Source organism: Crocodylus porosus, unplaced genomic scaffold, assembly GCF_001723895.1.
Source record: "Crocodylus porosus isolate Cpor-Errol unplaced genomic scaffold, CroPor_comp1, whole genome shotgun sequence".
In the NCBI taxonomy this organism is placed as follows: Eukaryota; Metazoa; Chordata; order Crocodylia; family Crocodylidae; genus Crocodylus; species Crocodylus porosus.
In genome coordinates, this window is record NW_017728949.1 from 2,378,623 (window position 1) to 2,406,005 (window position 27,383).

Consider the following 27,383-nt stretch of genomic DNA (forward strand, 5'->3'; position numbering starts at 1 on the left):
ACAAAACAAAATTGACTTGTGCAAGATAAAATCATCTTTAAGTAGCAAATATCCTGCTAGTCTGGGATATCTGTATAAAGAAAGAGTGGGAGGCAATGCTTTTGGAGGTCTCATTTCAAGGGTAGTGATTAAAACACTGAAAAAAAAGTTACACCAGTCACTTGGCTCCCCCTCAAGCTTCGTTCTGGCCATCTTATAGCAGCCCCTTTAAAGTGCTCATTGCCCAGCCAACTTTTCTACTGGGATGGCAAATGGATTAGCTATAGAAAGATCAATCTGTGGATGGGGTTGATGAAGCTTTGGTCCAAACAACCCCTAACATTGACAATGAGGTATGTTATATATGGGAGAACAGGTTAGACCAGCTCCACTAGAGAACACAAAATGGTCTGGGAGTGGTGATCAACCTCAACAGGAAACATCTTACACTACAAGAATACTTTTGCTCAGGGTGTGCAACAGCAAGTAGCATGCTGGTTTATACAGTTCTAGGATGTTAGTCAGGGCTATTAAAAGCTATGTTTCTCCTCAAAAGTGACTGAAAGGAATCAAACTGTGCTACAAACAGGCTACACAGAGGGAGGTGTAGAACATTAAACTATTATTCAGATTTTACACGACAGGTTTTCCCCCCCTCCAACTGACCAAGTTCCTTTTTCTGATCAAGTACCATGATATCCTTCAAGTTTCCCCTTGCTGGTGGAAGAATGCTACATTGCTATGGAAGGTAGTGTTTAAAATACAATACAGTTGGTTTCATTTTATAGCACGTTTAAGGCACAGTGTGAGAAAAGCTGCTCCCATTTTCAGATCCATGCATACATCCGTACATGCACTCTTGCAAACAGCAGAGCAGGGCTCACTTTGCTAAGATACGCCACAAATGGATCATTTCTGGTTTTTGAGCTGGTTGGAGAGCCAATCCAAACCCTCATAAAGCCCATCTCCACTGGTGGCACACGTTGCTTGGATGTACCAGTTTCTCTGACGAAGGGAATGCAAGCCAAGTTTGTCTGTGATCTCTGCAGCATTCATAGCATTAGGAAGATCCTGTGGGGAAATTCAGATCAGACAGTCTTGTAACAAGGGACACAATTAGTCCTTTAAAGTGAAACAGGCAAGAATGTTTCAATAGGAGACTGCCCCATGTCAAGCTACAGAGATCTCCAACACAGTAGAAGTGCTGAGGAAGCTACTAGAAGAAAAGCTGCAATGCAGGACTGTTCAGGGAGCATGAGACAAGAAAGGCAATAGAGGCTATAGTTGAACTAGTAACTGTGTCTAAAGCTTAACAACTTTCATTTAAAAGCTTTTGGGGATAATCAGAAGGGAGAGTAGCATAGTTATAATAAATAAGCTGGGGTTCTTTTAAAGTGGTCTAGAAATCCATATTTGGATGCATGTTTGTATTTAAAGTTTCTTGTGGCAAAGCACATAGTATTCACCAACCTGTCCATTGCAAGAAGTAGTGGGAAGGGAGGGAGGAGCAGAAGGAAGAGCAAGTCTTTCAGGCAAAATACTAGAAGCTGGTACAGTTTACAAGCATATTAGAAAAAGATACCAGAAAGAATCTAGACAGCTGCATTCAGCAACAGTGCAGACTGACATTAGGTCAACTCTGCAATTGAAACTATAAAATTTCACCAGCTATGATGCAAAGTCAATTTATCCAACATGACCATGAGAAGAAAGAGTTTAGAATGTTTTACTTGCTCCACCCAAACAGCACTCTTCCTGGGATGCCTTACAAAGCTGTATCCTTCCAAAACATGTGCAATTGGCAGGGGGCTTGCCCATAGTCTCTGTGTAGCACCCAACCATAGGGCAGTCCTTGTGATAAGCTTAGTATAGCACTGGCTTCAATTGTCAGCTACATTAACTTTAAGAAAAGCCTGTTAACAGGCTATCGGAAGGCTCATCTGGAAAGGTTTGACTGGTTAGGTTGAGATAGCAAGGTCCATAAGAGCCTGGAAGAGGCCAAGACAAGATGGTACCTTACCTGTTTGTTGACAAACACTAGTAACACAGCATCCCGCAACTCATCTTCTGCTAACATTCTGGTGAGTTCTTCTCGTGCTTCATTTACCCTCTCCCTGTCATTGCTGTCCACAACAAAGATTAAGCCTAGTCAGGAAGTCAGAGGACATGAGCCATCAGTGTTCAGCAATAATTGGGTCATTTTGATCTACTTCAGTAGAAGGAATGAAAAAACACATTAAGCTCTGGACATGTAACCAAAACAATTACCTGACCTTTCATAAGGCAAACCTCCCAAGTCTAAGTCAAGATAAGCATACAAACAAAATGAACATTAAGATGGTATACACTCTCTCAGCCTGGTAAGGAGGTGAACAATTACTTGGGCTGGAGTGCTACTGAAGCAGTTTTGGTGAGCTGCTGCAGGGGAAGTGGGGGGCCACTTCTGGCCCAGACATTGCCCCAGCCCCAGTCACTGCCTTGTGATCCTGGCCCCAGCCCCATGCTGTCACTGCCCTGAGATCCTGGCCCTGGCTGCTACTCCCTACTTATTCATGGCCCTATTCCATACAACCAGCCAAACATGCCCTGCCCATAGGGGTCCTAGGCTAGTCTCTGTGGAGAGACCACCTACCCCAACAGTGGGAATGGAGTAGACTGGCAGCAGCCAGGCAGTGAGCTGATGGGAAGTGGAGTCTGGCCACTGCACAACCCCTGCCAAGCTATATGCCTAGGGCAGCAGGACTGGCCACATGTGCCACAGCCTGGGCTGCCCCCTGTGCCTGGATCAAGAGACCTGCTGCAGGCCAGATTAAAAAAAAATCCCTGGGTGAGCCATATTTTGGCCACCCTTGGTCTAGTAAGATGTAGGAACTAGTCAGTCATTCTCCATACTGTACTTTGCTCATCACTGCACCATCAAGTAACAAATCTAGATCCCCCCCCACCACACCATTCTATATAGTCTACTTCCAGCATGTCCTGTTGTCCTCTGCCAAGCCACAGAGTGTAGCCTTTAGCCAACACATGTCTAAAACATCCACAGTTTCTCCCCATTGCCATGTTAGCGATATATTTTTCATCTATCCTTTCCCAATAGCCTTGATTGCTACAAGAAACCACTTTACCTACCAAGTTCCCAGAATTTGGAGATTAAGTTGACAATGGGACAAAATGCCTTGCAGCCTCTAACAGACCATTTTGCTGTACAGAGCATACACTGAACTTTTAGGCCATGAATACATGTTAGTTCATGCAAAAAACACTGCCCCCCCCCCAAAAAAAAACCAAGCTGTAAACAGAGTATGAAACCTTTCAACATCAAAACAGTTGCTGTCAGGACATTAGGCCCCCAAAAAAAGTCAAGGGCAATTTTTTTCCATGCTTTGAAGCATGGCTTTCAGGCATACACACCCTGCCCAATTGAGGCAACTGGTTTGCCAGCTGCTCCCCCAGTCTAGGTCATCACTGGCCTTTGTGTTCTACTGGTGTGCCATCACTGTGACCAGATACCACTTCAAGTTCTATTAAAAAAGAACAGTATCTGGACACGTATTAACAGACCTGGGGTCCAGAGTGCCAAGGGAACAAAACACACATGCAAGCATGTCTTCTTTTCCACGAAGCACCTCAGTACCTTCAAAGAAGCTTGGTTTGCACAGGTCTAGCTGTGGAAGCAGCAGGATTCCTGGACCTCTGAACTTGGGCATTTCAATGTGAAGAGCAGTAACAACATTTCTGTGTCAGGCATGTGTTCCTGCACTAGCACAATGGTCTGTAGTACAGCTCACTGGCCAAGCATCTCAAGTGATCCTACAAGGGACATTAACCCCCTGAACACTAGCTGTGCCACAGCTCCTGCTACAGAAGAAGGGTCAATGCAGTGACAAGCCTCAGTGAGACTAAGTCAGCAGTACTGAAAACCAAAACCAGAGAGGTCCTGCCATCAGATGGATGCTCAGTGATCTTTCTACAGACTACTCTACTTGTCTTCCACAGAATGCTCAGTCAGAAATTATGCTGCAAACAAGGATACATACTAAAGGTAAACAATACTTATATAGGGTATTTGCCTACCTGAAGGAACATGCACACAACTAGGGGGGCAAGTACTTACCTTGAGTGTTCTGGAAGTAGTGGCGCCAGAGCGGTCTGATTTTGTCCTGGCCACCAACATCCCAGACTGTGAAACTTATATTTTTGTATTCAACTGTCTCGACATTGAAACCTGAAACAAAAATGTTAGCATCCTGAGTTCATGGAACCAGTCACCAGGGCCACCATCTAATAGAGTAGACTACATGTTTTCCCTTGCATAGCCTTAATCCAAGGCAGAAAGAGACCTTTTAAAAAGTGATAAACTTGAGGAGGCAGCCACACTCTTTATTCAAATACAATTATTTAAAGTAGAATATGATAGTTTAGTCATATGCAGCTATACTCAGTTATAGATAAGGAAATGCATGTACTATTGGAACTGAAATCTGAGGTATAAAAGAACCATCTTTCCAGTTTGGAATGCAGCCCAATTCTGAAGTTCATACCCAATGCCCTTTCAGTGGCATTGTGGATCTGCAGAAAGTCACAGCCACTCTGGACTATTTAATACAGCAGACTGGACCTGCTGTAATACTCCCTACTATCTGGAGAGTGATGGCTCAATACAGATGTTGAGGGAAGGTCAATTCCTGTAGCACCCAAGAATACTTAAATGGTTTCCTGTTTAGGTGCTAATCCAAGCCAAGCCTGCCTGTTTTTAGCTGGGAGGGTGGGGAAGGGAAAGAGGGGAACAGAAGTTCACAGCACAAGATAGGACAACTTCATGCTGTAGAAGCAGCAGCTTTTTCCCCACTGCCCCCACCCCCTTTCTACAGCACCATCACTTAACTGAAGCATATTCTGAATAGATAGAGGCAGATCATATGAACAAATCAAAGTGGTTAGGAAGGAATCTTGGCTACATCAGAATTAAGTTACTATACAGTACTATACACTACTTTTTAGTGTTTTCTGCAGTTTAGTTACATCTGGTATTCCAGGTTTCTCATCTCCTTTACGTCAGCAAACATCAGATTACATGGTTCAGGCTACCCAACACCGGCCAGGGAATTGCTCGATGATGCCTGCATCTTCACCAGTAATTTACTGCTCTACACAGAACAGTACTGCTGCTTTGTACTTTTGAAAGGTTGCAGTTTTCTGCCCCACCAGCACTTTGCAGATGAAACAGTTTGTATTAATCTGAGGAGCTTCAGACAAGAAGAACTGCAGAAGTGAATGAGTTGCATCAGCCCAGCACTAAGTTTTCTGGGCAACTAAGTCCACAAGAAAGTTTGTGAACAGGCAAGATAGATTGTTCAGCATTAAACACGTTTTGAAGAACCTCCAATATTTGGTTCCATGTTAATTTGAAGCAGCTGTATCAAACAAGCCAGGAGCTCCATGCAACATTAGTGTAAAGGCTTTTAGGAAAAAATAAAATCAGAGGTTTCTGCATGCACAGTATAACAGAGCATCCGAGTTCTGAGAAAGGGTATTCAGATTACAGACACTGGTAAAGCCTCCACAGCATCACCCAAGGAAGACTTGAGAAAGTAACAGCCTTGCATTTACTATGTGATGGGAACTCCCTGTTGAAGACTGTATCCCCAGGGGCAGGCAACTATTTCAGGTGGAGGGCCACTGACTGAGTTTTGGCAAGCCATTGAGGGCTGCATGACAGGCAGCCCAGGACAGAAACAGCAATCTAAATTTTTAGGGGCCCCACAGGCTGGATAGAATGGCCTGGTGGGCCACATCTGGCCTACACCTGCTGTATCCCCTCAGCATTTCAAACATTAAGCAGAAGCCTTTTGGGATGGCATTAGGAAGCACAGCAGTTTTGTTACTAATGTACAAGTGGTAACTTAAAAGCTCCAATGGGCATTCTAGTAGATAAACACTTTCTGCTATAGCAGTGGCCTTCAGAATAACCCTATTGCATTGCATCTAGACCCATTTATCAGCATCTTAATTGAAACAGTTGCATGATTAGAGCTACAGTGATGCCGTTTATAGTTGAGCTAAGGAATGTGTTCTACCTGGCCACATGAATACTCTTAAACCCAACTCTTATTATTAGTAATTTACTGTTGAAATATTATGCTCTTCACCTCTAACTTGAGAATTCAAGGCACTAATTCAACCTTCTCACTTGGAGATTTTTTACAGTTAGTTCAGGAATAGAAGAACTAGCTTAACACAGGTTTCTCCTATTTATAAAAAAAACCCCCAAAAACACAAACTCTGGCCTTAAGTGAGTTACATTTCACTGTCTCAACCCATCATCAGTCAAAACCCACCTCTATTAATATTTTGCATTAGAATGAAGTGGCCACTAATCATTTTACTACCAGGAATGTAAAATAAAGTTAAAACTCTATTCCCTGACCAGGCTCCTCCACTCACATAATCACTGGCACTAGCATGAGCTGTGAACATAAAGCAGAGAAATTAGAGCTAGCATTAGAGTCCACTGTGAACCAAATCATTTGTAAAACCTACCTATTGTTGGAATAGTGGTCACAATCTCCCCCAGCTTAAGCTTGTAAAGGATGGTGGTTTTCCCTGCTGCATCCAAGCCTACCATTAGAATTCGCATTTCTTTCTTTCCAAAGAGGTTTTTGAACAATTTTTCAAAGATGTTCCCCATTGCAGCAATGTCTGCAAAAGAGAGAGACATACTTATTTAAAATCCCCCTCATCAATCATGCAAGCATGCAAAAAGCTTAGTAGTATTCCTTGCAGTGAAAAGAAGAAGCTATATTCTTATTTAAATATAACATTTTCAGAATATTCTTTAGAACAGCATTTCTCAACCCATGGGTAACAAGACTTTGAGAGTTGTGTACAAACTTTAAAAATGGATTCTCCCTAAAAAGGAGAAAAAAAGTGGGAAATCATGACTCTTCCCCTGGTGGCTGACAGAGTTCCAGCCTGCAAGGGGCTGCTTGTCCCCCTTTCCCCCCTGAGACACACCCACTCTCTGACCCACACACTGGTGGCCTGGGTGTGGGGGGCAGGAGTGGCCATTGACATTTGCAAATGGGTCCTGGTCCAAAAAAAGGTTGAGAACCACTGCTTTAGAACACCATCAGGATACTTTCAGTGATCATTGAAATATGCAAGATTCCCCTCCTTTTCTCCCCTAGAAGTTTGGGGTCCAGGGAGCCATGTTTCCTCACTATTTATTTATTCAGACAACTGTTACCAGCTGTTTTAAAGCAATCAAGACCAAAAGTGACTGAAGTAGTTTGAGTGCTAATCAAATACTGACAGTTTAATTAGAAGTGAAAAGCCACTGTAAGTTGGGCAAAGCAGCTTGATGTGACAATTAAAGGCATTAATGTTTTCACTAGTCAGGAACCAGCAGTATTTCTAAAGCAAAGAATATACCCCACTTGCATACGTACCAGGTTAACATCTAATTTGCTTAACTGCATAAGGCAACACTAGTACCCATTTTATTGCCCACTGCTTACATTGCAAGCAGCAAGTACTTAACTAATGTTCTACTGCATAGCATTTTTCAACTCCCACTATAAAACACTCCTAAAGGATGCAACCCTGTCCAAAGTATAAATTTTGCAGCCCCAGATCCAAGTATCTCCCATCATTTTAAAAGGCTTCTAGTGACAACTGACAGTCACCATTAAAAACTTTTAAAGTGCTGCAAGTTCATCTATTCCAGAACTGCTAATACCATAGCATAGTTTCCACTGGCTACATGTCCTGAAGTAGACAGTATAGCACTGAAGTGTTTGGAAACGGTCACAAAATCCTCATGACCCAAGCATAGCAGTCTTGCAATCCTTGCAGAGCTGGATATTTGCCTCCCCTTTCCACCCCCCACAAAAATGTTTCTGGGAACTACACCTTAAGGCAAATCAAACCCAAGAAATTTTATTAAGTAACACTATTTCTCCCATCTACAGTTAATTCTGACACTACCCAGTTTGTGGAGTATCCATTTCATGTTTTCAGAGTTGAGCAAGCAACCCCAGTACTAAGCAGGCAAGCTACTGCCATGGTGCAAAAAATAGCTAATCCCTTCCTCCCATTCTCCCCTGACTCCCCCCACCAAAAACAAAAAAGAGAATGGAAGTATAGACTAAGCATATGCCCAAAGCCTTGCAACAAAGCCAGTGCCAGTGTTATTAGCTACAGCCCTGCTGCCTAGCCCAAGTGGCACTGCCTTTTCCTTATAGGAACACTCTCAGAAACCAAACATAGGCTTTGTTTGCCAACAAGGAAGTAGTCAACAGTGAGAGAGACCCCAACACATGCAAAACCATAAGAAGCTGAGGGCAGCAGCAGCCTTAGGGGAGGGCAAGCCAGGCAACCACCTGCAGCCCCACATCTTATAAAAATAAGTTACACTGAATATTTGTATTATTAATATTGTATTAAGATAATTTTATTGCAATTTCAGGGATAGGGCAAAGTTAAATTGAGAGTGTCAAACCTGCTTATAGGTCATCAAAAATTAAGCCTCTAAGGGGCCCCAAATGACTCCTGCCCAGAGCCCCAACAACCCTAGGGCCACCATTGCTGAGGGGAAGAGACTTCTCCACTTCCTTGCATCTTCCTAGGGCCCACACACTGGCAATCTGCTGCCACACAAGGAGAATCCTATGTCTATTATGACAACGTGCACAAGATGTTGAGAGACATACATCTTACACAGCAACAGAGGCATATGGTGGAGAGCAGGCCAGAGCATTTCAGGAGCCCAGCAGGGAGGAGAGAACAGCACCTGCAGCCACCTGATACAGCCAGCCCAGGGGCTCACCGTGTACAGGGACACCAGAAGGGGCTGTGGAATAGAGGAAGCCAGTCTTCCAAGTGAAGCAAGCTGGGGCTCACAAAAGCTTGCACCCCTCCAACACCCAAAGCCCAGAAGGTGCAGCTACCCTCAAACCCCCCGTTTTTTTTCTTGGGGCGGGGACCCTGCTTCCCAGTGTGCGGGGGCAGATACAGCTCTGGGCGGCCAGAGCCCTCCTCCCGGGGGCTAGCCTTCAGACACCCCCGCTCCGCAGGCTGCCCCCGCACGACAACCCGCCCGCGGCCCCTAGGGCCACGTAGAAAAAACAGCTATGCAAACCTCAAGGCGCCCCAACCCCGCTCACCTGGCGATTCTCACCCTCAGCAGCACAGCTCCCGCTCCCACTCTATGGCGTCCGCAGGGCGGTACCAGACCCACCTACTTCCCCCCACCCCGCCAATCAGGAGAGGCGCTCCCGGCCACGCCAGCCAATGAGGCAACAATGGTCCAAGAGCAGCGCGGCCTAGCACCCAAAAGAAAGCACAAACACCCCCACATGACGCTGCCCCCAGCCCTCAAGTTTATAACCCTCTGTCCCGGCAGGCCTGACCAATGGGCGTGCGACAGCGTGGGCGGGTCATCCAATGGCGGCCGCGGCCTGAGCCGGCTGGCCAATCCCTGAGCGGGGCCCGGCACTAGCCGTACTTAAGGAACGCGCCGCCGGGTGTTCTATAATTAGAGCCTTAGTGCTAGCTACGGGTTGCGGGTGTGGTTACGTGTCCTGTCCCGTCGACACTGGGCCCGGTGCGCTGCCTGTGTCTCCGGCCCGGGCACTGCTTGGTAGAAGCCGCTCGGGTCCACAGCGGGGGCCTGCGGCAGGCCGGGCCGCCCTGAGCTCCTTCAGGGAACCTGCGCGGAGTGTGTGGAGAGGAGCGAGGTGTGAGGCGCTAAGCAGATGAGGGCCAGCTAGGGCTGTCCCTGCCTGGTAATTTCTCTGCCTCACGCGCTGTCGCGCATTTACTTTTGCAATGGGCACTGCTCCACTCACAGGAAGTTATGGAGGGCATCTTGAGCCTAGAGAGATTGAGAACCACCGAAGTGGTTGCTCTCAGTCCTGCAGCACCCCTGGGTGTATCCCTCCCCCGCCCCTGTAGATTGCTGACTGCGAGCTGTCCCTGGCTGGGGCAGGCCAAATCTTGTCTAAGATTTCTTAGTTCCTTAGTAATGTTGATTCTTTAGTGAAAGAAGCTCCTGGTCTCAGAGGGAGGCACTAAAGATTTTTTGGAAATCCCTACTATAAACTGAAGTATTGAGTCATAACCCATGAAAGTTATTTGCGATAAACTGTAATGGAGCTTGGGAATGAAACCAATTATGCAGGATTCAAGACAGAAAATGCTTCCTGGGTCACCTGAAGTGCCTTGGGGCAGGACTAGCAAACTCGTAACATTTTGGACTAGGCACTGCCTCTGCCCCACAGTTCAGCTTTCCAGTGAGGTGTGGCCCTAAGAAGCCTCCCCAAGTCCATCTGTCTGATACCTGCTCAGGGGCCCATGCAAAACTAATGTCAACGTTTCTGTCCGGTTGCCAGAGGTCTGATCTTAAAACTGCATTAGGACTGACATCCCTGTGTGTCTTCTCAGCAGAGACGATGGAGAAAAATGGATGACTGAGGAAATACATCCCATTTCCTCAGAAAAATGTCGTCTTTCTCTGTACCTGCGGATAAATCAGTCCAGCACAGTTCACAGGTAACTTGCTTTGCAGCTCTTTACTGATTCAGTAGAGGATGACATTCAATTACTCCACAGGACAGGAACTGGAAAGCTGCTCCCTACACCGTGTACCTTGACCTGAACCTGAAGGGACTTCTCTAGGCTTCAGAATGGAGCTCAGTCAGCAGTATCCATTCAGTTGTTTCCTCTTTGCTGAGGCTGCTAATGATCATACGATTTCCACTCTGGACCCCTCTCATTGTTCTTTGTAGTATCTATTTTCTTATTTAATGTGCTGTATTTGAGGACAGCACATAAGCCTTTTCCCTTGCACTGCACAACGCTGTCTACAGAGTCTTTTACTGTAATATTAATAGCCTTCATTCTGCTCACAGATGAGAAACCTCTGTATTATGAGAGATGATTAGGGATAGAGGCAAAGCAGAATGATTTTCCTTGTCGGAGAGATGCTTTCAAATTAGTGCATTATAAATTTGCCCTTGTGCTGCAGCTTGACATTCAGGAGTTTATTAGACATCACAGGAATAGTATAAGCTGCTACCTGTTGAATTAGTTTTTTGTATTTTAAGGTTTTACCTGATTAGTTAGTACCTCCTCTGTGAATTTAAATTCTGTCTGTAAGTTTATCTCTTTCTTTTCCAAGGGAATTTTTTTTGATTGAAACATTTTGTTTTTACCTCCCTTTCCCATCTTATCTACCTAAAGTCTTCCCCACAGCCTTCTCCCTTATTATTCCCAGGGTCTGTCCCCTGGATGCATGCTTTGGAGCTTAAAGTTTGAGGGGGACAGTGTGTTTTCCTAAGTGAGGTACTAACAGACATGCTGTACTGTCCAGACCCCAGTGTCTAAGCTAGGGGTATGTAGTCTCAGCAGGTATGGGGACTGCTGCTTTACCACATGGCAGATGAAATTAAATCCCTAGAACTTCTGTCCTATCATTGCAGGATGCCCCCTTTTTCCCTGATGTGACTCTGGTAAAGTTGACTAAAGTGGTGAGAAGCCCCCATAGGTGCCAAGAATGCTGGGGACAAACCCTGGCATTCCTGGAGAGGGGGAGAGAGCACTCTAGGAAACTTACCATCTGGATGGGTGGGGGCAGAGCAGGAGCTGTGCGACTAGCTCTTCAAGCAGCTGCTTCCCGGGTGGGGCGGTGGCCAGCTGATTGCAGCAGCTGACACGGCCACCGCAGGAAATTTAAAAACCTTGCCGGAAGCCGGTAGGAGAGTAAAGGAAGCCAGCTGGGAGCGTGCTGGCTGTGGCAGCACAGTAGACACTGCCCCACAGCAAAGGAGAGGGAGCAGTGTCTGGCATCAGGCTGGGGATGGGCGATCTCCAGACCCTCACCATTAAATCATTCCAGAGGTGTCCTCCTTTGTGGAGGACGCCAGACACCTCTGGCTTAGACCCTTGAGACCAGGGAGTGAGACTCCAGGTTTATCAACATCCCAGCAATGGGCCAGACTACTGAAGCCAACCCTGGACCCCATAGTTAAGGGGCCAACATAGATCATAGGGGCAACAAGTGGAATATCCAAGTGGTTGGCGAGTGGACAGGGTGTAGGGGAGGCAGAGCCCTAAGGAACACTGCAGCACACTTGTGAGTACCATGTCTTCAGGCCTATAGGGGAAGAGAACACCACTGAACCCCCTCCTTCTCTTCATAGTGGCAGGCGAGTTGGAGGACCCTGACCTAGGGGGTGGTGTTGTACTCACAACGCCTACACGAGGCATTACAGTGACCAAACAGTGGAGAAAGGAGATGCTCACTGGGGCAGGAGGCAGACCTTCTACTTATGCTCTGCTCCTTCTGGATCAGATGGTGCTTTTAGGTGACTTCCAGGGTGGAAGAAGCAAGCAAGCTATGACCAGTGTGCAGAGATGAGAAGCATCCCTTTGAATGTGATGTTCACATTCAACAGTTACTTGAGAGAGTGGTATGAGTATCTTGCTCCCCATGACTTGCAAGAGATCAAAACAATCATCAATGAGACTCTAGCCTAGTGCATAGTTTGGGCTTCTCTCCCTCACCCTCAGGAGAGTCCTTGCTCCCCCAACACTGCAACATACTGGCTGAATGCATGCTTTGAGCTCATGGCATAAAGGTGAGAACACTACAAGCATCCATGCCTACACTGCCCTCCCCCTCCAAGCCTACCCTCAATACTGTCACCACTAGAAGACAGTGCATTGCTCCATAAAAAGCCTGTGGTCACATCGGACAGTTATTTTAAACCTCTTCGTCCTGCAGGCGAGAACCAGGGATGCAGGGCAAAACAAATCGTAGAATCATTGAGAAGTAGGGTAGAAGAGACTTGCTTCCAGAGGTCACCTAGTCCAGCCCCCTGCCTAATGCAGGATCATCTCCATCCAACCATCTCATACAAATCTATAATCTAAACTCTTTATACAACTACCATCAACCCTGATACAACACAGGCATAACGTCTTAATTTGCCACAGATAAAGCAGATGGACTATGGTGGCCAATGTCCTGGTGCTGCAAAGGTTGTTGATATATGTTCAAGAGATTGCAGGAAGAGGACCATGCCCCCCCACTGACCCCGATCCAATCCCTAAACCAAACAGAAGAAGGACATTTTTTCCAGCAACTTCCTCGCCCCCTGCTAGCCCTTGACATCCAATGAAGACCACCCTCTGGTGTCTGCTCATCTCTGTGGAACCTAAACAGGACTTAATGGGCCATCACCATCCCTTCAACAAGCAATCAATGCTAGTGGACACCAGTGTGGAAGGGAGGGTGAAGTAATCAGCCCCTCTGTGTAAAAAAAAAAAAAAAAAAAGCTACCTTTGGGACTGTTCTGTTTCCTGTTAACCTGTGAGTGGCCCTGCAGGAATGAGGTATCAGCAGATAACTTAAAGACCTGTTAAGTGCAGGGGAGCTCACAGGAAACCACTGTAGAATGGACACAGATCTATGAGTGAACAATACATGTTGTTCTCCCAGTGCCAAGGCTTAATAGTCCCCTCCATCTGCATGCCCACCTCCAACAGCAGCCACTGGGGATGGAGGCATGGATGTGGGGACACTCTGGACAGGTGGGTATTACTATGCCACTGCTCCACTTTTGTCCACCCTCAAGCAAAGCCTGCACTCATTACAGGGGCCAATGATAAGGTTGCACAAGTAAGAGGGGTGGGGATAATTTGATAATTTAATTTGAAAAAGTGGCCTCTGGTTTTGGGTGACCAACTTGCACCAGGGTGTTTTAAAAGTATTGAGCACTACTGACTGCAGTAGGCATGAAGCTGTGATGACTATCTCAAGCTAGACACCCCAAGTCAGGTTGCTTTGGAAAATCTATTTCCCAGGCTTATGGAACATAGACATGACAGCTTGCTGGGTCTAAAAAATAAACAATCTGATTGTATTTAACAGTTACTTTGTATTTGATTTTGTCTGGGATCTTACAGACCAACTGGAGCATCTTCACTACGGAAAAACATTCAAGCCTCAGCTTCCAGGAGGGGGTGAAAATTAAGGCAACCATTAACTGCTGCTGGGCTAAGCTTCAACAACAAACTTCATCAACAATCTACCCTTCGTGCCCTTGAATGCTGGTGTTTCTTTTTGAGGTGTTTGATATGCTTCTTGCACTGCATGGTAGTTGATTTGACACCTGTCTCTACTAGGCTTTTTAAATTAGCTCATCTGGATAGCCCTGGGTGAAATTCTATTATCTGGAATATTCTGACCAGTGATTGTCCAGAATCACACCAGCCAGTTAGTAGCTTTCTGCATGCAAAGCACCTCGTTGTTTTCAGGGCTGGACCAAGCAGTATAGAAATTGAAGCAGGCTGGATGGGAAATGAAGGGTTAAAATGCCAAACAAATAGTTATGAATCAGCTTATAGCACATGATGCAAAATAGGGGAGTGGGGAGTGGAAAGTGACATGATGGATCCAAGGGTTAGAAAAACCTAGGAATGACAGTGAAGGGCTATTAGGACTCAAGCCTGTGCTACACCCACACAGAAAAATAACTTGCTAGGGAGCATGGCACAGTTATACATTAGCTTGGTTCCATGCCTCCAAAAGAGCCTGTCAGCTCAGGTTTTACTTGCTTATAGATGTATGCATAAGAGCTGGGAGGGTAGATAATAAGTGCTTCAGCACTGTTGCTGGATGCAAAATATAACCAGGTTCCACTCTATCTATATGCCATGAATCAAGTATAGAGCAGTGATCTCTCTAAGAAAAATGCTGCAGTTAAGTGTGGGTACCACTCTGCTTCTGAGTCACGTTTGATAGTTGCAGAATTGCATTTAGATACAAAATACTGCAGGAATTATCTGATGATCCTTATTTCTAAGTCACTCCATGTTGTGAAATACAACACAGAAAGAAATTGTATGGAGTACAGCAATTGTATGGTGTGGTTATAACTAGAAAAGTGTCTGGACAAAAGATCGGTTCAGAGAACTTCCTTCCCAACCCACTCAGGGTCTACTGTATAAACCTTGTGCAGGTCTTTTCTGCTCCTGCAGTCCTCTGCCTGGAACCAGAGAGAGGCTTTTGCTCAATTTTTCCACCTTTCAGCTGGTCTCACTCCATAGATCCTTTACTTAAAGCTAAAGGTCATCTTGCTATTTCATAGACTCCTCCCCAAACTCAGGCTGCCTTTTATATCCCAGCAATTAGCATAAATGACTAGAGTAGACAGATAGACATTAAGGTGGATGACAGGAATCAGTGAAATTCCATTTGTTAAAAAGCAGGGGAGTCCTAAACTGCTTTAATGCAGTACTGCCATTTCACCTGCAAAATCTCCCTTTTAAGACTACTTCATTCTCTATGCTGCCACTGGTTTAGTAGTGTCATCTCATGTGTGCTACACCTAAGCAAACTGCAAAGCAGAGTAATCTTTCACTTAAAATATGTTTGTCTTGGGTTCCTATCCTGCAAAATTTTATGCAACCACTCATATATAAAAAATGAATCGCACAAGTAGCTATTTGTAGAAACCAGACTATATAAAGATACGCAACACAAGCCCCTAATGAACAAAGATTGTACTGCAGATCACCTCAAGCCAGGTTCTGATGCATACTCACATGCTCCTAGCAAATGACTTGAAGTTCTCATTACCACACCTGAGTAGGGCAGGTGATTGTGCCTTTGCTGTGGAGTGCCCCACTGGCCACATGTGGACACTCCCCGCCCCTGGAAATCCACCAGGGTCCATTCCTCCCTGCTTTTAAAAGGAATCTAAACTGATGCTTTTCCTCCAAAGCTGTTTTCCTCCAAGGTTGTTTTTAGAATAAAGCTGGGATGCCAAATCAGTTATTTTCCCTCCTGTCCTTGATATTTCCTTCTTACTGTTACTAGGTCTTTACCTGCTTTATCTTGTCAACGTTACTAAATTTTAACTTATCATTATGCCAACTTCTCACAAGCAAGAGGGGGTAACTAGAGAAAAACACCAGAGGAACTAAGGATTTATCAGCTCAAGGACAAGAAACAGCAGCAAGTAGCTGCAAAATGGTAACCATAGAGATGAAAAGACCAGTTTTAAAAAGGCATACTGGGAAAAAATGTTCCCATTAACAGGTAAACTTGCACTAGGGAAAGTTATACCAAATAATATTATAAAGAAAGGACTCCTAGGACAGAGGTTATCTCTGCGTGTCATATATCACTGGGGCACAGAAGTAAAGTTGTGCAGTTCACTGAGCACTGGAGCAGAGGAAGCGGTTTTTTTGTGTCATGACAGGGTGACAAAAGCTTCCTTTACCTCTACTCATTGTGTTGCCCTTGTGTTTGTCAGGCTGAAAAAAATTAGAAGTTTAAAAAATCTGCAATAATTTAAGGCTTTTAAATTTGTATCAATATGCTATTACCATTTTTGTTTGTTTGTAACAATATGACTTTGCTGAGTCCAAACAGCCTTATAACCCCCAGAAATCCTCTTCTGCAGTATTGTGCTCACTCATACATTCCGCATTTTGTATTTGTGCATTTCAGTGTTCCTTTCCCAAGTATTTTTAAGCTTGCCTTATTTGACATTAGTTTTTTTTTAATTTGTCAAGATCCTTTTGAATCCTCTTCCTGTCTTCTAAAGTGGTGTCAGATGCAAATAAGGATATTGAAGAGCACTAGATCCAGGAAAGACCCTCTGGGAATCCCTCTTTACTACCTCTTTCTAGTTTGACATTGAGCTATTGATGGCTGCCTGTCCAATCAGTTATGTACCTACTTAATAGTAGCTTCATTAGATCATATTTTATTAGCTTATCTTTCAGAATATTGCATTCTTATGAGAAGGATTTGAATAGTATGCAATAAATAAGGCCAAAAGCCATACACCCAGAACAGTGAAAATAAAACAAAAATTGGATGGCTGCTCCATCAGCAAGTATCATTCATCTCATGCACTGACAGATGTGGGTTCCTTTTACAGAACAGCATGTGAATATGCCATTAAATATTGCACAGTCAGCTTTAATTTTTGTATTTCTTAATTTCTGTATGTCTGGTTTTGCAACCTTAACATATTTGATCTGACTTGCCTTGCAGCAAAACAAAAAATCTTCATCATGGCTGTGACACCAGCATGCTAATGAAAACACATATCCCTGCTCAAAAGGATTACAGTCTAAATCAGAGGTGTCCAACCTTTTTGATTGTGGGGCCGGATCATGAACTTTTTATCACCCAGTGGGCTGGCAAGCCATATTCAAAGACCTCACAGGAAGCAGTATCACATCGCCCCCCTGAAACAAAAGTACAGTGTTTACTTTTGTTTCCTGTTGCAGCACCTCAGGTCTCAGAAAACAGCTTGGAGGGCCGCATAGCAGCCCACGGGCTTCATGTTGAACAAGCCTGGTCTAAATGGTCATATACATCAGACAGACAGATGGACAGAAAAGTGGGCAGGGGGGATCAGGATAACAGAAACAATAGATTATTTTATCATCTAGTTTCTTGCACAATTTTTAGGTCCTATGATATGTAATCCAATTGTGTGGTGATGTATTCATTCTGCAGACTGGTGTTATAAATACCACACACATTAACATTGTATTAGCATATAGCAAGGGTGTCAAACATTAGCATATGTCAAGGGTGCATTAGCAAGAGATGTGGGTTTTCCAGAACATTTTGAATTGGAAAATTTTCTGGAATGCCCTAAATAGAGCATGATCTGATTTAGCGTGTTTATTTGACTTATATTTAGTAAACACACCTAAAAAAGTTCCCCGTGTTAATTTTATGTCCCAATAGCCACAAGTATTTGAACTGAAATATATGATTAAGAAAAATTTTAAGTACAGCACACTTAATGTGGTTTACATGTTATATCCTAACAAATTCAAAGCTTTATGTAGAAAGAAATTATTTTTATTGGAATACTTGTAAAAAACACATAATAGCATGTACTTCCCTTACTCTGTTTGTTTAAATTTAAGACAAAAAACAAAGGCACTGAAAACTGCCGAGGCACTAATTTTAGCACACCCAAAGAACTGTCCATGATATGCCATGGTTGCCCACTCATCTACTTCAACAGAGTTTAACTCTCTTCCACTGAGGTCATTGTGGCACCTCCAGTTTCACTGTCACTATCTGGAGAATCACTTGCACTACTTATTAGTTCCATTTCAGAATCAGGTTGAGGCAAATCTGAATCAGAACTACTTGAACCATATTGTCTTTTGCTAAAGGATGTTTTTACCAATGAGTCTATGGGCAAAGGCAATTTATCATCACGCTGCATCTTCTTCATTAACTGCATTTCTGACCAATTCTCCAGAAGCAAGAGATTTTGAGAAATAGAAACCAACTTAGCCAGGGCCGGCCCACAATTTTTTGGGGCTTCCTGCAACAAATAGTTTTGGGCACCCCTGATGTGAAGAAGCTGCTGGCTGCAGCAGTGGGGGAGGCTGGCGAGCAGCTGGATGTGAAGCCAGCGGTGGTGGTGGCAGTGTCGGCAATGGGGGGTGGAAGGTAGTAAGCAGCCAGATCCAGGGAGCCCCATGGCTGTGGGACCCACTGTGGCCTCAGGTTTTGCAGGATAGGACAGGGTGGCCCTGAGATTAGTGGTGCGTTCATTTGGTTTTGATTTGATCTGCACAGCCAATTAGGTGAATTCATAACTTGATTTTTGGTTTGGATTATTCTGGGAGTGTACTTAGTCTCTTGTTTATAAATCAATAAAATGTATATACTCTCTCATTACACTTCCTAGGGATAAACACCTGAAAAGCATTAATTACAACTTTGAAACTGCCATGCTTGCCTAATATTGCATTGGCATCTATTTATTGTTACTAATGAATTTTGTGAAACAATGAATTTTTAGAAATGAAAAATCTCTCATGGAAAAAATAAAGCACTGGAAAATTTTCCACCCCACATCTCTGTTGTCAAATATGCATTCAGCTCCTGGGTCAGATCCAGCTGGCAGAGCCCTACCATCCAGCCTGCCCTGGGGACCCTGAACAGGCCCAAGGCACAGCCTGCAGGACATGGCATAGACCAATGGTATCAAACTCATCTGGCTCCAAACCTCTCTGGGGCTGGTGGTAGGATGGGGCGGTTCAGGGCATGCGCTGGTTCTGGCATGGGGGGTCTGCCCCACAGACAGACCCTGTGCAGGCACCTACCCTAGAAATCTTCACAAGGAGACTGGGCAGTCACGTCGCTGGGCCCCAGTTGTCTTTTCCTGCCTAGTGCAGGGGGCTGGATCCGGTGATCTACAAGGTCCCGTCCAGCCATGAAGCGATGTGCCCCTTCTCAGGCCCGCGGAGCAGCATGGGGTGAATGCCCCTTCCCCCAGGCATGCGGCTGTCCCTGAAATCCCTGTGCCCCGAGGGCCCACAGCGCAAATGCCCACGGCCGGCGCGCGCGGAAGCGCAGCGCGAGAGGCACCGCGGCACAACTCAGCCACTCAGGCAGCGCGTGACGTCCAGCCGGGGGCGGGGTGATCGCTGCCCACGCCCCTCGCGCTGCGTCGTGGCGTAGCAGAGCAGGTAGCAGCGCCAGCTGTCTGTCAGTCGGTGCTAGGAGTCGGACGCGCCGGTTCAAGATGGCGGGACGGGTGAGTGAGCTGGTGCAACGGGGCAGGACCGCAGCGCCCCCCGCCCGCACCCCTGCCTGCCTCGCGGCGTCCCATCTCCCCCGAGGCAGCGGCGTGTCCTTCCCGCCCGCTCCGCCCCTACCCCTGCCTCTGCCCGCGGGCGGGCGGGGTCCCTGGAGGCGACGCAGCCCTCGCCCGGAGCCGGACCGGCTGCACGCGTGGCCCGCAGGCGCCCAGTGGGCCCCGCGGGATTCAGATGTTGTGGCCGCCCCGCCGTGACTCCCCCCCAGGGCCGCAGCCCCTGGGGCCACCGGGCCCCACTGTCAGGTGCGCACTCCCGATGCCCACAGGTTTCTGGGGCTCGGGGGTGTCACCAATGCCCAGACCCAAAACAGTGTCCCTCCCTCTCTCCTTTTCTTTTCTCTTTCAAAAAAACCAGTGAAAATTAAGAGCTAGTGTTTTCCAAGTGGCCCCTCTCATTCACCGCTGAGTGTGAGTGGGCCCATGCTGTGTAGAAGGACGCTGGCCTTATTTTTGCTTCCAGTGCTGGAACCACAATAAAAACAACAGCAACGAAAACCCCTGGAACAGCTGGCTTCATCTATTTGGGTCTCCCCCTCTTTCCTTTTCCTCCCCCACCCCTGAGAGATCACTGAATATGCGCTAGTCTTTCATGTCAGAACATGATGATATGACACATAGCCCTGTTTTGCTACCCATGTAAACTCTTCCATGTTTTATTTTTACCACCCTGTGTCAGATGTTGTCTGGATTTTCCTCTGATCCATCACCTGTCCCTTCACATTTTTTTGGAATTTGCTAGAAATGGTACTCTTTTTACAGCAGAAGGGGGAACTCACATGCAGCAATCTGGCCCGATGCTGCGAAGGATGACGATGAAATGGTTGCATGGTGCAGTGTTTTTAACTGAACGAGAACACGTCTGGTTGTGCTGCTGGCTTTTCTAGGTGAAGTTAGGTAGAATGAATCTCCAGGTTTGTGATAGTGAGTAAAAGAGAGTGCTTGTAGGATTTTTTTTCTTTTTCTAGAAGCAGAGTGGCTAATATTTTAAAAAAAATAAAGGCTTAACTGCACCAACTAATCTTGTCCAGCATTGAGTGCCGCTTGAGCAAGTCTCATTTTAAGGACTAGTGGAGCTAAAGCACCAAGTCTCATGCTTAAAACCTAATAACCCTTCCATCTCCTTAAGAGCATGCTATTCTAGTGTCAAAATGCAACTTGTCAAATGATGGGTGCCTTCAAATAATACTGTATGGCTAATATAGGAGTTCCATTGTGTTCACAACATAATCAAAATGGAGAATAAATGCTCATGAAATCTAAGAAGCCTGACTGTGAGGAAAGTAGCCCTTTTTTAAGGGAAAAAGTTATTTTGGTCATAAACATATATTGATTGTTTAATGTTCATATAACTGCATTGTGGCATTATCTTTGAACTTTTTGAAAGTTGAATGGTGTTGCCTGCAGTTAAAGTTTCCAAGCATTTTTCCTGATACCGTTGGTTTAAGTGCATTGCAACTCACCAAACTTGAAGTGTTTAGGCTGAAATAGTCTAGCTAAGAGGCTGCCTCAAGCTGAACACTTTTTTGTTTGTTTTTTGGAATTTTCAGCTAAGATCAGTTAGGTTATTTCAGAGAATGCAGTCAGGGGGGGAAAAAAACCAAGCATGTTTCTGTAGTGCCTCCATGCCTTAGTGCAAGGGTTTGAAATTTGGTAAGAGGTGACTAATATCAGGGGATGTGCTTTTTAGCTTCCCTCCGTGTAAGCTTGTCTGATGAGGCCTCTGAGGAAAAACCCTCTGCACGTGCTCAGAAGAGACTTGTTAGAGCTCAGCAGAAAATTTGCTGAAGATTCAGTAAATGCTAAGCATACTCAAGTCCAGGCTGTTGAAGTTGAGTTGGATTTGATCTGCTTCTTGTGGCTGCTGTTGCACCTATAGCCAAAAATACAGAGATTTTTTTTTGTGCTCTCTCTGCTGCTGTGTTGCAGCCTGCAGAATAGTACAGAGGTAACAGATGTTTTTGCTTGAGTCAGCTTGAATGCTGGAAGCAGGTTACCTGCAGCAGCATTTTCATGAGCTAATTTACTCTGCTTTTTCAATTAGGTAAAGCTACCTTGGGTATCATGTTTTGGTGCAGTCTGCAGCATACACGTATTTGGGCCAGGGTTGACTTATTAAAATGAATGTTGTTGCTATTTAAAGATTTTATTATTAAAAATAAAGATGTTTAAAATGAAACTTGAATATAATATGAGATGGTAAGGCCTAAACAATTTACAACTGCCTAAAACATTACAATAAATAATCCTCTAGCAGAAGCTTTGAGTCACAGGCTGCATGCTTTTCTATATTAAAGAACTGGGGGAAGAGAACATCTGACTTCTGAGGGAGGTCAGGTATTATGAACATGGCACAACTGCAATATTAAGAGCGATTCTGTAGGGTACTGGATGCAAAAGACTGACAAAGAGTCCAGGTCCCAATGTCTGAGGTAACAGTCCAGGAGATGCCAACATGGGTCTCAGCATGATTAAATTTCAGTTACCACCCTGAGGTAGCTTCTTGACATGACTCAAAAGTTCATTACCTAGTGAAAGTGGGGGTCTGCCTTTTTGAGTGGCATGCCACTGATTAGCCCAAAACACTCCCTGAGTGCCACTGTGATCCCCTTCCTCTGTCTAATTTACTGCTCTGCTTTCTGCTCCCTTCTCTGTACCTGATCTCCTGCTCTGCTTTTTGCTTCCTGCCCTCCCTCTCTGGCATATGCAGAGACTGCCCATGTTGCTGTGTGGCACTCATGCTTCAGGATGGCCACCCTGATCTAGTAAATAGAAATATATATTTCAGTATTTTCTAACATACCAAAATGTAATATTAATTGATATTAAAATTTATAATTATTTGAAAATATGATGCTGTAATGGTGTTTAAATTCATGTCTACAGCTGTAGTGGATTTTCCTAGATTTAAGAAAGATGCATCAAATTTGGTGCCAAGACTCTATTTAGTAGGAGTTGGATAGCAGCATAAGAGCAGGGGATAGTGAAATGGTGTGGATCATTCAGAAGCTACATGGTTCCATGTAACAATTTCTATATTTGCTGCTATCTTGAATAGCAGTGATGGGGGAAATGCCTCACTTCAGAATTTTAAAGCTCTTGGGTTTGCCTTCCTGAATTATTAAAAAATTAAAATAATTAAGTGTTAATATTAGCAAATGACTTTTAAAATACTGCTCTAGAAAGAAACTACTCGGATTTAGTTTGGAGCATTCTTCCTGTTACTCCATTCATGGCTGGGCTGCTCAGATGGTTTGTGACCTTGACTCTGAGGGGGAGTAAAGAAGAGTTAATCCTCTGTCCCTCCTCCCCATGAAAGAAAGTATTTGAATATCTTCATGCAGAGAGTAGTTTTACTTTGGTTTTGTACTGAGGGTCAGAGTTCTGAAATACAGAGGGGCCAAATAATGGAGGCTTTTTATTTCCACCTCTGCTTTACTCCATGGCTTTTGTAATAAGTAGATGCTCTTACTACCTTGAAATCCAACATTTAACTTTAAATGTATAGATATTAAAGATTATTTATATCATGCCCAAACCACCTTCAAATCTGTATTTTGTCAGGGGGAGATAACATTCGCAAGCTATTATAGGGTGATTGTGGGCTTTACAGAGACACTTGTGTAATGCTGGAATTGCTATCATGTGATATGATGGTGATAATTCATTACAAGCCTGTCACCTGAAATTCACTTGTGAGTTCCCTCCCAAAGCCTGTTTTGGGGATACTGTACAGGAACCTGTGGACACCAATGACAAGGCTTCAGCATTTTGAAATATGTTGCATCTGCAATCTAGAGCAGCCTAGTTCTAGTTTATTTTGTTCTGTCATTTGGGGCTCAAAAATATTTGAGAGTCACAAAGTGAATTTTAATAGTTTAGACTAAAATGGTGTAATATAGAACAATGGCTGCGTAGCCTTTTCATTTCTAAAGGTCTAGGTTTGCCTGAGTTGTCATCACCAATGCTTTTTTCAGTTGGGTTCCTAGGAGATATTGCTTCCTTTTATACTGCTAAAGAGGGCCGTGTGATTTGAACAAAATGCATTGCAGGCATTCAGAGAGTAAACTGGCAAATAGTAATAGAAATTGCAAAGCTTGGCAAATTCTGTGTGGCAGAGATGATATCTCAGTGCTTTACAATACCGGGATGCTGTTGGCACACAATGTTATGCCCCTTGTCCTCTATATCTGGGGCTCCAAGGAACAGCGAAACCCCTCTACACACTCGCTGTGTTGAAGTAACTTAGTAGAAGCACTGAAATGGCTAGGATGTTTCACTGTTTGTTAGTCTTTGGTCTCTGCCTCCCTCCCCATTCCTCTTTAACATGGAATCAAAATCTTTAGATACAAGGTGCCATTAGACATCCATAAGAAAGAACACTCTCACTTTTGGACTAATTTAGCTTTTCCTCTGCTGATGTGATATTCATCCATTTTCTGTTTTGAGGTCATTTATTTTTCTTGGTAGTAAACTTAGTATAATAGTTGAATTGGCTTAAAATAGGAGGGAGCTTTATACTTCAGCATTAAAAGGTGGTGTCATCTTAACACTTACATCTGCATTGGTCCAAGGCAGGCGTGGGCAATTATTTTGGGCAGAGGGCCACCTACTGAGTTTTGCAAGCATGATAGGCAGCCAGGGGCAGATAAATATTAATTTTCTAAATTTTTTAGGGGCCCTGTGGGCCAGATAGAATGGCCTGGGAGGCTGCATCCAGCTGGCAGGCCGCATTTTGCCCACCCCTGGTCCAAGGGGTGCCCATGTAAGATCTTCAGCCTTAAGAGATTGTTCTGAATAAACTGTATGCATGTCTCATGCAAGACTGTCCCAGGTATGCTGCTGACTCAACTTTTGTGTTCTCTCTCTCCCTCAACTTTTTAAAGTTGCATTTTAATGCACTAAATGTTAACAAACATATTGATGTTCCATGGTTTTTACATTTTTCCATTATTTTTGACAATGAATATAGGGTCTGATCCATTTCAATTCAATTTCACTTCTTGGATTTCACACTGAAGTTCATGGTTGTAAGTGCCACAGGAGGAACATTTAAATCCAAACTAGATTTTGTACTAGATTTTAAAAAATCATGACATGTCCATTCATAGACTCTTATGAACCTGACTGTGTGCTAAACTGGCTGCCTCTTCCCATGAGATCTCACAAACCCTATGAGATCTGGTGGACCTTCCCCACTGACATAAACTGGTGAGCTGGGAGAAACATCACCCAGACCAGGGGTTCTCAACCTTTTTGTGCTGAGGACCAGCAAGCCACAGACCAGCAAGCCACAGACCAGCAGTGACTGACATACTGTGGGCAGGTAGCCAACCCTTTTTTATACTGGGTATAAAAGCTGAGTCTGCCATATGCCGGTCGCTGCCAGTCTGCTGTTTGCCAGTCTGCGGTCACTTCTGGTCTGGCAGCTAACCCTTCGTGGCCCAGCACCAGGCCATGGCCTGTGGTTTGGGAACCCCTGACCTAGACAAAAGGAATAGGGAGACTGGTGGAAAAAGATGCAAATGCCTTAGGTGAACAGACCTACTCACCCTGAGGACTGACCTATCCATTGACCTATCCATTGTTTTCTGCTCTTCAGGAGCCAACCATAGATGAGAGGGAGAGCAGCTGAAATACTGATGAACAAGCAGGCAGCAAGATATGTTTTGTTCTGGGCCATTTTCCTTTCACCTTTTGGCAAGACACATGCAAGTCAAGTCTTACCTTGCCGTGGGGTTTTGAGAAACAAAATGGCTCCTTCATGTCAATGGTATCCCTGCCTTCAGCAGGAGCTTAACTACTATCTATAAAGAGTGTATTTGGGAATCATCTCATAGTGACCATTCATGCATTACACTTTCTGCTGTGCCAAACAATGTGGGACTCCTTTCAGGGTCTCTCTTCAGTGATCATTTGATATCTTGGTGATAGATGCTTTTGGCTCATGAAGATCTGGGAAGCAGGCGTTAGGTTGTCTTCTAGCTTGGGTGTAAGGCTATTCCAAGAAATTTTACAACTCCTTTCTCTGCTCCAATAAGAGCTTCTCCTTGGGACTAAATTGTGGACTAAACACCTTGTACTGAACATTCTTCTGATCATTTTTCAGGAATGCACTTGAAGTCCATCTTTAAAGTTTGTCATCCTGCTTACATTCTAGTTTGGCAAGGAGCTTTTTGTAGGTAAGGCCTTGTCAGGGGGCAGTAGTGCTGCACACTGGATGCCAAAGTTTGCTAAGTAGTAAAGCAGTCTTTATTCTGAAAATCAAACTTAGTTACAGGAAATATTTTTTCCATTTCTTTTCACCCATTTGTAAAACATCTAAAAATTAATCTGACATACTGCTGGTGTCAGGAGAGCTCTAAAATTAACACTGAATGTAATACCCAGTTCAGAAATTACTACTCGTCTGCAAAGTACCTGCTCCTGGCAAGGCTTCAGTTATTAGGTGGATAAATCATTGCACTTCAAATACTAAGGAAGAAGCCACTTTTCTTCTTTGAGTTTTTGAGAGAATGTTATTTAATCATGGAAACCTGGTAGTTGGAAGAGTCATAGTGAACCAGATATAGGAGGGTACCTGACTGTGTTTTGTACCTTCATTAAGTTTTACCATTTAAATTTTTGCACTTTATCATTTCCTGCTGTTAGGAAGGAGGTTCTGCACTCTGTGCTTGCCAGTTACTGATACAACACATCTCCCTGCTTATCTTTTTCTGCTCTTGGTAACAGACTGCTATGGAACATTCCAGTGTAATGGGAAAACTTTCCCCACAAAAAACAGGAAAACTTTTCTTTTTGGTAGCAGGCAAGTACCCAAATGGATTGCAGTGAGCCTTACTCCTGATTGAAGTCCTTTGGAGACAGATACTGCATTTGTCAAACAGGTTGTTCTGGAACGGGCCACACCTTTAAAGCCTTTCCCAGTTTGAGGCTATGCCTCTGCCTGTGATCTTCAGGGTTTGAAACGATTTAAGATCTTCCTTCTGTCACAATCCTGTGTCAGGATGAAAATGGCTGTTTCTGGATGTTTCTTGCTTTCTGAAGCACTTACCATTGGGGTGCACCGATAGAGATTTTTTGGGACCAATACTGATAGCCAATTTTTAAGGAGGCATATCTGCTGATACGGGTACAATTTCTGATACAGCTGCATGCAGCTGGTAAGTCTGTTGTGGTGGAAGGGGAAGCAGGGAGGAAAGGGGTGTGGGGGAGCAGATCAAGGCCCCTATGGTAAGGGAGGGAGTGGGGCTGGGGTTGGGACAGGTGCTGCCCAGCCGGGGTGGGGCGGGCGTGGGATGGAACCACAGCTAGTCCAGGGGAGGGGAGGGGAGGGGGGGGTAGTGGCTTCTGCTGATGTGTGCACCCTGGAAGGGCATGGGAGGGGGCATGGGAGGGGGCATGTGCCCCCAGATCTGTGTGGGGCATGGGCAGGATAGTCTGCAGCCAGGACGGTGCCAGATAGGTGGTGGCGACAGTATGGGAGGGGTGCTGCAGCCACCCCAAAAATTGCAATAGCTGCCCCATAGCCCCCTTCCCAGCACTGCAGCTGCCTGCCCTTGCACATCTGGAGGCACGTGCCCCCCGCCCCCCCTTGTACCTTCCTGGATGAGCAGTGCATAGTGGTAGGAACTGGCCCCTGATGAGTTGCGGCTCTGTCCCATGCCAATTTGCTGTAGCTGCCCCCCCCAGTGCTGCCATTGCCCCCCCCATGTGCCCTCCCGGTGATGCGTGTAGTGGCAGGAGCCA

General features: G+C 44.9%; 2 protein-coding genes across 3 annotated transcripts in view; one reads left to right on the forward strand and one right to left on the reverse strand.

The window, feature by feature from the left end:
- Positions 1-172: 172 nt before the first annotated feature.
- Positions 173-9,311, reverse strand: LOC109323056 (ADP-ribosylation factor 2). The gene is made up of 5 exons (XM_019554445.1): positions 9,144-9,311; positions 6,520-6,678; positions 4,094-4,204; positions 2,000-2,124; positions 173-1,050 (listed from the first exon to the last, which is right to left on the reverse strand). The coding sequence occupies exons 2-5, from the start codon at positions 6,665-6,667 to the stop codon at positions 889-891; spliced, it is 546 nt and encodes a 181-aa protein (XP_019409990.1). The 5' UTR covers positions 6,668-6,678; positions 9,144-9,311; the 3' UTR covers positions 173-888.
- Positions 9,312-19,484: 10,173 nt separating this feature from the next.
- The window catches only part of NSF (N-ethylmaleimide sensitive factor, vesicle fusing ATPase), a 116,142-nt gene continuing 108,243 nt past the window's right edge, over positions 19,485-27,383 (forward strand). The window contains exon 1 of one of the 2 annotated variants that reach the window (XM_019554256.1): positions 19,485-19,574. In XM_019554256.1, coding sequence (XP_019409801.1) covers positions 19,563-19,574 — 12 coding nt within the window. In that variant the 5' untranslated portion in view covers positions 19,485-19,562. Of the gene's footprint in view, positions 19,575-24,423; positions 24,469-27,383 lie in introns of those variants that run through there. The other variant, XM_019554254.1, reaches the window with a different exon arrangement.

Coding starts and splice junctions, on each gene's coding strand:
- LOC109323056 (XM_019554445.1), bottom strand. CDS start 6,667: ATGGGGAACATCTTTGAAAAATTGTTCAAAAACCTCTTTGGAAAGAAA. Junction 2,125..4,093: donor CTACTTCCAGAACACTCAAG/GTAAGTACTTGC, acceptor CTTCCTGACTAG/GCTTAATCTTTGTTGTGGAC. Junction 1,051..1,999: donor TAGTGTTTGTCAACAAACAG/GTAAGGTACCAT, acceptor ATTTCCCCACAG/GATCTTCCTAATGCTATGAA.